This window comes from Hippocampus zosterae, chromosome 8 (assembly GCF_025434085.1).
Source record: "Hippocampus zosterae strain Florida chromosome 8, ASM2543408v3, whole genome shotgun sequence".
Lineage (NCBI taxonomy): Eukaryota > Metazoa > Chordata > Actinopteri > Syngnathiformes > Syngnathidae > Hippocampus > Hippocampus zosterae.
The window spans coordinates 16520874-16533542 of NC_067458.1; the positions used below are offsets into that span (position 1 = coordinate 16520874).

Sequence of the window (12669 nt, forward strand, 5' to 3'; positions counted from 1 at the left end):
TTTTGCCGTGTTCAGCAGACACGGCCACAGTTTTTCAACGTATAAACAACAGCTTGAATTTCACACCACTTTCAAACCTCATTTATATTTAGTTGGCTGTTTCATGTCAATTTGGCAGGCTTTTTAACGATAATTATTCTCTGCGGTGTGTCAAATTTACAACAGGATTTTATTTTCATTTTACAGGAAATTGAAAAGACCGGACAGGTTGCACCAAAATTAGCTCGGTCTCAGGTCGGGCTGCAGAAAGGATTGCTTGGCTTAAAAAGTTTGTCAAAGGCAATAAAAAACACACAATAAAATGTATTCAGATCACTTTTGTACATCTACACACAAAATTAAACACCATGTTTTACCATCAAGCTGATGAGTAATAAAGCGCACGGCAAGACCTCAAATGTGCGCTCAAGTGAGGTTTCACCTGTGAAATTATGATCCTAATAAAATTTCCCTTCATGGAGCAAAGGCACCAACACCTTCGTGACTGGGCGGCTGTGCTTCTGCCAGGAAACGGATCTGACCAAAAAATATAGCAACGGCACGCGCTGCTAAAGATTTGACACACAGACACACATACACACACACACACACACATAGCTATAAAAAGCCAATGATTCATTTGACGTCGAGAACCTTCCTCTGGCTCCTGTCAAACCAGCTTTTCATCTCAATGCGTCAGTAGAATGGTAAAAAAAAACAACTCAATTTTCTATGACGGGAGACCCTTATTTGGGCCGGTTTTGAAGGGGACATGTCACCTTGTGACGCCGGTAGATGACTTCTGTCAAGTCCACAGGTCTCCGAGTCAAGGTAATAACTGAGTAGTGTGATCATTTCAAATACAGAGGCACTCCGAGTGAAAGGAAATACCCATTGCTCAGATATCAAATAATTTATTTTATCTGAAAGATTTTGAAAAAGAAATCATTTTCATAACAATCGCAAAAAATGATCGACTCACAATATCACAATGAAGATTACCATCTGCTTGGGAGCAATGCACAATATACTCATGCATCTTAAAGTTCAATGAGAATGCAACAAGACACGCATGTTCGGATCAATGAAAATTGCCCATATGTCTGAATGACTGGTGACCAATCCAGGGTCGAACTCACCTCTCCCCGAACGTAAGCTGCAATAGGTTCCAACTCACCAACACCCCAAGCGGGGACAAATACTAAAGAAAATGGATGCATGGGTACACAGTTACCCCGAATAAACTCTAACCTCAGTGTTAAGCAGCTGAGGCAGTTATGGGTCACGTATGAGGTGAAAACACAAATCATCGACTGGAAAAACAATTTTGAATCCATCAGAGCTTGTGGCGGCCCAGCGCAACCTTTTTCTTCTGCATAGAGTTCCAAGCTTTGTTCAAGTATTTTTTTTTGCTTTGTTTTTCAAGTTTACCAAAAGGTTTGTCTGTCTACGTGAAGTAATGTCCCGATGGCTCCTTTAGAGAATTTCCCGATATCATCATTGTCTGACTTCGCTTGCAATCAAAGTACAAAGTCTGAACAACTGACAGATAAGACTCGGGAATGCTTACAGATGGCTGGACTTTGTGGGGAAAAGTCTGATAAATAACCCCGAATGTGCTCGCTACCGGTAGGACGTCCTGTAATCAGCAACTTGGCATCCCCGGCCAGGGGTATGGAAGGTTGACGCTCAGCTCTTGTGATGGACAGGAAACGGCTGCAAGGAGAGACAGCTCGCATGCTTCACGTACACGTCACCGTCCTCCAGCTTGACTTCATGCACTTGTTGCTGAACCGGTGGAAAAAAGGAAGACATTAGACCACCGATATTACTTTTGACAGCTGTCCTCGGGTGCATCCGATGAAGCTTTTATGTGACATGCATCAAGATTCCAGGCACAATCATGTCCAACATTATAGGGTTCAAACTGCGTAATCGCTTTCATTCCTGACCTTTAACGACGTCCCGGACTTCCCAGTCCTGAGGTTAAAGTCGTAGTCATGCCATGGACAGAAGACCCGTAGAATTCCATCAGCCTCCTCGATGTCGCCCTCGCACAACGGACCTCCTGAGAAACACAAGAAATGTTCAACAGGTAACCATATTATTTCCATAACCATCAATAGCCTAAGTAGTAAAACCTATACTGGATATTCAGTTTACACCATTATTTCACACTGCCTTGTGTTGTTTTCATTTTGGAGAGTATTGGATCAATCAATCAATCAACAAATCAATCAATCATCAACAAATTTTGGGGAATGAAATACACACAGTGCTTTTTTTTACTCGTGTAGTAGGACTTTCATTTTGAATTGCTGTGAAGTATACGAAAAGCGATGATTTCAAGAGGCTTTTACTTTGAAATGCCACATCAGAATAAAATAACCTCCCAGTGTTTTACGGCACAATGTGGTCGGTCGACGGTCAGAGGAGGAGCTGGAATTTTATTTCTAATTTATTGAACTGGATTCAAATGCAAACGACCGTTTAATAGCGTCTAGCAGAATGTCGAACCGAAAGATTCATTTTACTTTGAAATCCGTTTTGGCAACGAGGAGGGGGGAAAGCTTCAGCTTGGCCCACTTTAACCGCGGTGTGGATATTTATTTATTTTTTTTACCGGCGTGTGCACAGCGGGCATCCATGGCGAAAAACTCCCCCTTGACGGAGAAGAGGCACACGTCCGACTGCCGGCCGAGGGATGAGTACACGAGTCGGCATTTCTTGCCGGAAAGCTCCGAGGCTGCGCCGATGTGTCTCCACGCAACGCCCCCCATGGTTCCCTCGCCTTCTCCCGGGGATGAAGCCATTACAAACCGGCGTCGCTTGTCTCCCAAATGTCTAATGTCGCACTTATCTGTATTTCCACCTCCATTTGTCGTTTTACGTTGGGCACAGGTTCCATGTTTAACGCCGAGTGTCACGCCACAGAATTCGCCTTTCCTCGCGCGTGCACGCGCCCGGCGCTCGTGATTGGCATTTCCTGTCCATCGCTTTTGTTTTCATATCTGTAAATATGGGGATTATTGATAATTTTAAAAATTCATTTGTATTTGTATTGTCATGTTTACAGTAGCTGAACATTGTTAATACTTCAACACAGCATTACAAATGACTAGAAGTAGGAGAGTAGGAGCCATGTCTAACTACAGTTTTTTGATACATTTTATTAGGGCAAAGGGTGACAGATTATCACTTCCAACGATGTGTAGGAAATGTCATCATATTTCATTCATACATTTGACAACCATGTGCATTAAACCCTTAACGTAATTTTTGCTCCTTGGCCTCCAGCAAATAATTTTCTTCTTCCATCATGTCAAGGACTGCACCCCTCGAGCACCGATATTAACTAATTAAATCCCAGCCATTTTCACTGGAGCAACCCCTCCTTCCCAGTGTTTTACTGGATTTTGACTGATCTTGCAAGGCCCACAGAATATTTGGTTCTAATGCTATATAACCATGGAGCCTACCAAAATAAAGTTTGGACTCTCTTCAGCAGGAAAAAAATGTTTCTTTTTCCATTCCTCAGCATCGGCATTACAAAATGGCTAAATTTCATGAAAATGGCCATTCGTGGGCAAAAACTGGAGAAAAAGAGCTTTTTGTAAAAGCATGCTTTTCAAGCACGTGAGGCACCACTGCCGCCTACTGGTTGCTTTTTTTTACATTATTTACAATGCAAATGGCCTATTCTCATTTGCAGATTGCATTAGACCCTCCTCCTCTCTATGACGCACAAAAAAAAAAATACTTAGGCGTACAAGTACGTCCTTGGTGAGCGGGGCCTAATTTTAAAGACGTACAAGTATCTCTTGTGGAATGAAATATCAAAGGGAATTAAAGACGCCGCTTTGATTTCTGGCGAATCAAGGCAACTGAGTTTATGCCCACACCAGCTCAAAACACCTGTTGCAACTACGGCAAACTCTGTCAATGTGAAAATACCAATATCAAGTTTAACCCACCCCTGCGCAGAATTAGACTACCTCCTGCACTAGACTTGCATTTGGGATGAAAATAGACACCCAAATGTCTGGATTATTTGACGCGGCAGGGATAGGAGAGTGCATCAGCATGGTATCCAGCAGTCCCGTGTGAGTGAACCCTAAAAAACAATAATGACAAACTGCCTTGGTTGACTTAACAGATTAAAAGTACAATTGCATTCAGTTGAGCGCAGACCTCTTCCAGGGCCAAAACAAAATGAGTTTCCACCTTTTGCATTTGTCTGAATTTCGTCATTACTATTCATTCCTGTAATTTAAGTAAAATAGCCAGACGTGACCTCTTTGATGGAGGTAATGATCGATAGATACAAAGTCCCTGACTGCAGCACTTTGGGAAACAGCTGGTGCAGAAATCAAAGCAAGTATCAGCCAAAAAAAAAAAATGCTCAAGCGGCCCTTTGCACGCCCGCCACCGTTCACAATCCAAACACCGAGCCTGCTGCTGCTGTTCACAAGTGCACACGTTGCATTATTGCACACACACAGAACCTTTCCTGTTCCTTGGTGGAGGTCGGTCTGTGATACGGAAAGACTAAGCTGGCCCTAATACCAAAGAGTGAGGGAAAAGTGTTTTGCAAAATATAATTGTGGATGTTCAAACATAAAGTCTGTTATTGTTCTGTTTATGGCGTTTGAGGGGATTTAACTTTCCACAGTGCAGTTTAACATCACCAGTTGTTTTGGAGCTCTGCGTCTCAGTCGGCACTTCTGTTCAACCTCACTGTCAAACTTGTTCTGTGACTGGGAAAACATTTTTTTCCAAATCACACTTGACCCAATAGATCAAAAGTAACCACAGGAAGACGCAGCCTGTTAAAGTAAATGAGCCGTGTGAGATAAAATCAACCACTTTAGTCTTCCACGACATGCAATAAATCCTCTGTGTTGTCAAAGTCAAACAAAATCTTTTTTAATCCGTTTTTTTTTACCCATTTCTCGACCACAAATGTGTTTGGTGGTGGTGGCCAGAGTGCAGGCTCATCCGCTATTGCCAAGGCGGCTGTCAGTAGACTGATACATTACAGAGATCGCTTGTTTGGACTGCAAGGAAGCAAGTTGTGCAGCTTGAACGCAGTCGGATTCAAATTCTCCTTCAATGACCGTGTTGACGATTTCAACCAGACACATTGTGTGAAATGAATCACATCAATATAATAGTTAAGGAATAAAGCATCAAAAATGACACTCACAGTTAGTGGAGCTACTTACGATGTTGGTGCTGATTGAGGAACACCTTAGTATGGAAGTTTTATTCTTTATATTGCATGAAGTAGAAACTTCAAAATGTAACATTATTAGCTCAAATCTTCCCATCCATCCATTTCTGAACCGGTTGCCAGCTGTGTGCAGGGCACACAGAGACGAACAACCATTCACGGTCACACTCACACCTCGGGACAATTTAGAGTGTTCGATCAGCCTGCCGTGCCTGTTTTTGGAATGTGGGGGCCCGGAAATACACCAACTATTCAGGAAAATTAACATATTCCAGATGGCCACCCAGCCGCTGAAGAGGAGACAAGGGTGAGCTATGTTGCTTTACTTTCGACCAAAAATAAAAAATAAAAAAGACTAACACAGAAAACTGCAAGCTACTTCCTTTCAACCCTCTGAAATCTACAATCCCATGTAAAAACTATTGTTTAGTTTGGTTTTTTTAAATCGCATCCAACACAACAAAAGTCTTTGACACGTCTTGTTGCCTGGTTTGCCAAGGAGCAGAAAGGAAAATGGCAGATCTTTGTTCAGTTAGCTACAAAGCCACGGGAGGAGAAATTTGGTGTGAATGTACTTTTACCGTAGTTTCTGCACTGAAAGGCGCACCTAAAAGCCTTCCATTTTCTTAAAAGCTCACAGCGCACCTTAAATGCCGATGCACCTTGTGTATGGTCATTACGGTAATAGTTCGACCCCAAAATGGCTTCTTGCTCGAGATATGCTAACATCGCAGAGTTCAAACAGTTTCACAGTTGAACACAGAAATAGAGCGGCGGCAAGCGAGTTCAACGTTAACGAGTAAGATTATAACTTAGCTGTTAGTTAAGTGAACTGTGTCGCTGATTTATAAAATAAGTTTTATTCACATCTGATTGTCACTATATGAATAAGGGTGTAGTGTCGTGATCTGTTGGCATTTCCTTGAGCGTAGCTCCATCTAGTGGATGCATTGTAGATTGCGTCTTATAATGCGGTGTGCCCAATGTATGAAAAAAATTACAAAATAGGACATTTCCCCAGTGTGGGACAAATAAAGGATATCTTATCTTATTCATTGAAGGTGCACCTCATAATCCAGTGTGCCTTAAAGTGCGGAAAATACGGTATTGAATAAATAAAGACAGACTATTACGTCATGTTCGCCTAGTAGACCCATTTTCAATCATTGGCTGTTTACAAAAAAAAAATATTTTGGTTGTGTAATTTTACACTTGATGATTGGAGGCACCCAGGAGACCCAAATCTGTAAGCCAGAAGAGATGATTCCTGATTACTTGAAATGTTAGCAAAGACGTCCACTTCTACATTTCCTCTCCTGCAAGTCAGTCCAATCAACCTGTCAGCATAAGTCAATCTTTTTCTCTCCATTTTTAACAATGCTTACCACTTCTGATCTGCAAGGCTTTGTGTTGAAAGACCGCAGATTTCTGGAAATGTCGTATAACTGGAAGTTTTGAAGTACAGATCAAAGTGAGGGAAAAGTTCTGCTCACACAAAAAAGAGAATATGGCTGAGAGGCTGCAAAATATATTTCCCAAACCATGTTGCTAAGTAAGGTAAAGCTGACTAGACTTGCACGCATCTTAAACCACAGAATGTTTTTCCTACCCATTAACATATGCGGGAAAGCTATAAGATTGTCCCGATGGCACACGGTGGGCACGGCACCCATATGTTGGATCACTTTCTACATCCCGCCATCTGTCCGCGACTGCCACCACGCTTGTGTCTCCAACCGACATCAAATGCTACGTGCATTCCTCTTCTTGTGATTGTGTCGACGTTTGCGATACATACGAGCCATCTGAAAATTTCGACAAGGGGGTTGAAAAGAGGCTTGGAATGATCCATTGATGATGTGATTAAATTGGCGTAACTCGCGTCGCATACTCTCATAATGATGAATTAAAAATATTTGGCCACTGATCGGGATAGCCGATGAAAAATTAAGCGAAAGGAAACTTTCTTTTGGTACGGAGGCCAGGTCGACTCTCTTGCGCATTCCGGATGCAATCAGATGGGAGTCGCTCTCTGAAACTGGAGTTAATCAGCGACAAATTCCCACATCCTTATCCTTAACCTCCGGTTATGTTGAATAAGCCTTTGAAAAGATGCAATACATTCTTTAGGTGAGTCAGCTATGGAGCAAGATCGTGGGGGCTCTGTTGATGGTGGGGGTGGGGGGGGCTTCAAAGCAGGAGGCTCATTGAACTTTTACCCAACAGTCACAAGTTCGAGTCCAGAAAGTGCACATTCATCAACACAACAGTGTAAATGCGCCGCACTTAGCATAAATGCTAGTTTTTAGCCGTAGTCCAAAGGTGAAAACACTTTGACGCTGAACTCTCTGAAAATGTGTGTGTGTGTATATATATATATATATATATATATATATATATTTGTTTCATGGAGCTTGAAACATCCAAGCTCCATGAATACATCAAGGAGAAGGCTCCAACGGATGACGTACTCAGAGAATTTCTCAGACAATGGGGAACAGAAGATGAGGCGCTGGAAGAGGGACCATTATGGGAGGACAAGCCCCTACACGGGATGTACCACCGGACCATAACTGAAGTGGCTGATCTCAAGAAGTCCTATCAGTGGCTAGAGAGGGCTGGCCTGAAGGACAGCACAGAGGCACTCATCCTGGCTGCTCAGGAGCAGGCCTTGAGCACCAGAGCCATCGAGGCCCAGATATACCACACCAGACAAGACCCAAGGTGTAGGTTGTGCAAAGAGGCACCTGAGACGATCCAACACATAACTGCAGGGTGTAAGATGCTGGCAGGGAAAGCCTACATGGAACGCCATAACCAGGTGGCTGGCATAGTCTACCGAAACATCTGTGCGGAGTATGGACTGGAAACCCCAAGGTCAAAATGGGAAACACCTCCGAAGGTGGTGGAGAATGACAGAGCGAAGATCCTGTGGGACTTCCAGATCCAGACTGACAAGATGGTAATGGCGAACCAACCAGATATCGTGATCATAGATAAAGGGCAGAGGAAAGCCGTTGTAGTGGATGTGGCGGTCCCAAGTGATGGAAACATCAGGAAGAAGGAACATGAGAAACTCGAGAAATACCAAGGGCTCAGAGAGGAGCTGGAGAGAGCCTGGAAGGTAAAGGTGACAGTCGTGCCTGTGGTGGTCGGAGCACTCGGGGCAGTGACCCCCAAACTAGATGAGTGGTTGCAACAGATCCCGGGAACAACATCGGACATCTCAGTCCAGAAATGTGCAGTGCTGGGAACAGCAAGGATACTGTGCAGAACCCTCAAGCTTCCTGGGCCTCTGGTAGAGGACCCGAGCTGAATGAGGGACGGACACCACCCCGAGGGGTGAGATGAGGATTTTTTATATAGACGGTGCACATTATTCAACACAGGAATAAACAGACTTAGCATAAATGCTAATTTTCAGCCGTATTCATAAGGCTGGTTTCTATCATAGCATAGTGAGAAACAAAACTTTAAAACCACGATGACAGAATGTGGGAATGTGGCCTCACATTTGAGTGAGACTAACACAGAGGCGTTAGGTGTTAGTAAAACCGTGTCCAGGACATTCTGCTCAATGGGAAACCTTTAGCAGATGTGAGTTAATGCCAGGCTAGGAGGAAGCTGCTGATAGATCGAATGGAAAGGTCCCAAGAAAAATATCAAAGCAAATAACTCATATTTCTAAAATTTGGGTTGATGGAGGAACAAAGTGACACATATACACAAGTAAGGTGACCAACCACGGATGGCGAGAAGAGTCCCTGCAATACTGACATGTTCATCAGTGAGGCAAGTCATCATTTTGCCGCTCACAGAGCGTGACATTGTTCAAATTGACTGGATCAACTGAAGATGGCATTTAATGCGTCGGACACAAATCTACTGCAGGGAGAACAAACCGAAGATGCCACTTTCATCATTCACGGATTCAAGCGTTCAATGCAAATTTCTATTCAGGCTCTGAAAATAAGAGATTCTCTGTAGATGGAGCATCAAAGGGGCTGACGCAAAGTAATTTTTTTCCCCCCTTCAATCCTGGGTTTACCGCAAATCTTATTTTTGCTCTCAGAGGATACCTCAAGTCTCAGTAATCTGCATTTGTCCCATAGCAGCGCTCTTAACTGTACTTCCTGACCTACGGTAACAGAGGAAAGCCATCATATGAGAGAATATTACGGTCTAGGGCACGGGAGAGCCGAGGCTTTCTGACAAGGTCAACAAGATTTTCATCTGGGCATGTCCTTTATTATTTATTTTGTTTAAATTAGGCGCTGGTGATAAAACAGTCTATTTAATTGGGCATATCTTGGCTATACATTTTTAGTGATGTTTACATTATGGCTCAGATGGAGGGGAACGTAGCATTTCAGCGATAGCTCGTCATTCAAGTGTCATTATCCGTGATATCTTTTTGCTTGAATTTAAGGACTCGAGCGAGGAGAGGCCAGGTCTATAAAGGAACACTCGATACTCCATAAAAGCAGAGATGGAATCTACGCTGGCTCACGGCATCCAACCACATCACAGCTCCTCCAGCCAGGCCGTCTCAGTGCGGGACTTAATGGGAATGAGGGGATCTGTCTGTCCGTCTGGGAAAATGACTATTCAAATGCAAAAGCTTGATGGCTGTTTTTTTTTTTGGTGCCATCTTCCTCAGGAATGATTTGGGGTTCACTCGAGTGTTTTCATTTGTTTGTATACTTCAGTCAGATATCAGTCAGAGCGTTATCAATCACGGATGTATTTCAGTTTGGCTGCTTCAGCACAGCCAAATGGGAATCGCAGGCTGGATATTGTGAAAATGGTTCGACTGGGCAAAGCGCGTACAAACATTCCAAATACCGGTAACTGCCAAGGCTTATTGTGGAAAGTCTGAGTGCGGCTGCCCTTTCTTTTTCTCTTTCCACTCTGTATTTTTCGTTGATACCAACCGCCTCCATCATCTGCACAACGTGCGCGCAGCCATATGGCCGCTTCATTAGTTTCGCCGAATGAGCACTTTGAATGTCTTTGTACCATTTCAATGCATTGCTGCAGTTTAAAAAGTCATTATCTGATTTGTACCAGAGACGGCAAATTGTCTAAATGGTGTGAAAGCATTACTTCAGAACCTTTTCTGCTTTGGCTGGACCACGGCAGAAAATGTTACATGGTGTGTGTTTCATCACACTTTTGGTCCCGCTACGCTTAAGTTGTGTTTCGGCTTTTCTAAAGTGTGTCGTTTGTATTCTAGTTTGTGAACATTTTTTTTTTCCTGAAAACATTATGACTTGTTTTTTGTCATTGGCCACGTTTCAATAACATGTCTGTAGCATTCTAAAAGTGTGGGTTGGGCCGAGAGGTGGCTGCAAACACAAATCTCAAAATGCAATATCGTGAACTGCGAAGAACACAAACAACATGGATTCTGTTTTCTTTCCCTCGTGGGGACGGCACTTCATTTTGACCAAATTACATTTCTCAACCAGAGAGCGAAATCCGTGTATGCTGCAAATGCGATGTTCAAAAGAGGTTCAACCACTTGCATTTTGGTGCAATTCAACATTTGAGTGGTAAATACCGTTCAAACAAACAAACAGCACAATCACAGAAGAGTGTTTTATGCAAAGCAAACCTCCCAAGTGGGAACACACATTTCTTTTCCGGGGATACGGTTTGAGTGTTGCATCTTGGGACATTTCTGTCTGCCGCTTGCAATTCTTGACAACTTACACTGGGAAGAAGCCGGTCAAGGCAAAGCCAACCTGGTTGGAATTACCTGCGCGTAGCTCAGAGTATCCTCAGTGTCATTCTAGATTTTCGTTCAAATGGTGAGGTAAGCAGCGAGTGAACCACTACACTGTCAATGAGCAAGCTATAATTACAATGGCATGCTATTCATTCAAATTGATGAATTTATTGTATTTTACCTCAGTGAAATGCACTTCAGTGCAATTTCAGTGGTTCTTTCATTGATACGCTGAGAGTGGTCAATACTGCGGTAAGGAAATTGGGAAAGAATGACTTCAACAAAGGAGCATGATACAACATTTCATCGTCCGGAATTTGCTGAATGTGTGTCTCATGCGTGCGGTTTTCGTCGAGTGCCAAAAGGCACCTTTGTTTTCAAGAGCTGAATTCTAACGCTCTCTTTTTGTCCCAAGTAGCTTCCCTCCAAGACTGAATATCCTCTTTTTCCAGCAGTTACTCGACTCGGGCCATAATATATTTCAATGACAGTGTCAACGTTATTTATTAACTGTGACAATTTGACATTTCCAGACAGATTTCAGCAGGGCTCATGAAAGTTGACACACATGATTTGCTCCTGCGGGCCACATAAAATGACAGGGTGGGCCCGATTAGATTTGATAATTAGACTTCATCAATATTGGGATGAAAAAAAATATATATATTTATATATATTGTAAGGAGCGACAGCCCGGCGAAGTGAAGTGAAGTACTCGAAGAGCGGTGGTATACTGTTTTATTTCAGCAAACGTACGATCATTTATATACCAGCAAAGCGGACGTTAGTGTAAACAAACGTCCAGCCCACCCGGGGGCTGTGATTGGTTGGTAGCGAGCGGCAGCGGGGGCCGCCGATTGGCTGATCAGTCTCGCGGCGCGAAATTCAAATGTCGGAGTTCTCAGAGGGCATTTGTGGTTGCTACAATATATATATATATATATATATATATATATATATATATATATATATATATATATCCAGCTCCGGCCTCCCTGTGTGGAGTTTGCATGTTCTCCCCGGGTCTGCGTGGGTTTTCTCCGGGTGCTCCGGTTTCCTCCCACATTCCAAAAACATGCGTGGCAGGCTGATTGAACACTCTAAATTGTCCCTAGGTGTGAGTGTGAGCGTGAATGGTTGTTCGTCTCTGTGTGCCCTGCGATTGGCTGGCAACCGATTCAGGGTGTCCCCTGCCTACTGCCCGGAGACAGCTGGGATCGGCTCCAGCACCCCCCGCGACCCTAGTGAGGATCAAGCAGTCCGGAAGATGAATGAATGAATATATATATATGTGTGTGTGTAATTGGTTGTTTCCCCATTCCCCGAAAAACTCGAAATAAAATGAAAACTCAAAAGTCACGGTTGATTCGGTGGATAAAGTACAAAGGCCATTCAGATTATTATGCCATCCAGAAAACCCCATCGTATTAACGCTTGAACGTCAACAGCTATCACTCCCTCAAGAGTGTTTATTTGTTCTCATGCGTACAGCGTGTGTTGAGTTTGTGCACACCATGGGGACTGATGGGAATACCATCCCCTTCATCTTTTTTCTTGAGCTCAAGGCTTCACTACATTGATTTCTCACGCTCCCTCCTGGTGGCTCCCTCATCTTTACTCGTGTCCTCACAACAAAACAGCAGTGATGGCTTCTTTTTTTTTTTTTTTTACTTTTAAGCAGCCAGATGGAGTCAGGGCCAGGTCAGTCTACAGCGGGGGTGGAAAT

At 43.4% G+C, this 12669-nt stretch overlaps 1 protein-coding gene across 2 annotated transcripts in view; it reads right to left on the reverse strand.

Moving 5' to 3' along the window:
* The window catches only part of si:ch211-212d10.2 (uncharacterized protein LOC557710 homolog), a 33898-nt gene extending 30958 nt beyond the window's left edge, over positions 1 to 2940 (reverse strand). Inside the window, exons 1-3 of one of the 2 annotated variants that reach the window (XR_007963580.1) lie at positions 2603 to 2940; positions 1932 to 2047; positions 1607 to 1767 (exon numbers count right to left, since the gene is read on the reverse strand). Coding sequence is in view for 1 of the 2 variants with exons in the window: in XM_052072922.1 (XP_051928882.1) it covers positions 1669 to 1767; positions 1932 to 2047; positions 2603 to 2792 (405 nt within the window). In the remaining variant the exon portion in view is untranslated. Of the gene's footprint in view, positions 1 to 1588; positions 1768 to 1931; positions 2048 to 2602 lie in introns of those variants that run through there. The other variant, XM_052072922.1, reaches the window with a different exon arrangement.
* Positions 2941 to 12669: the final 9729 nt, after the last annotated feature.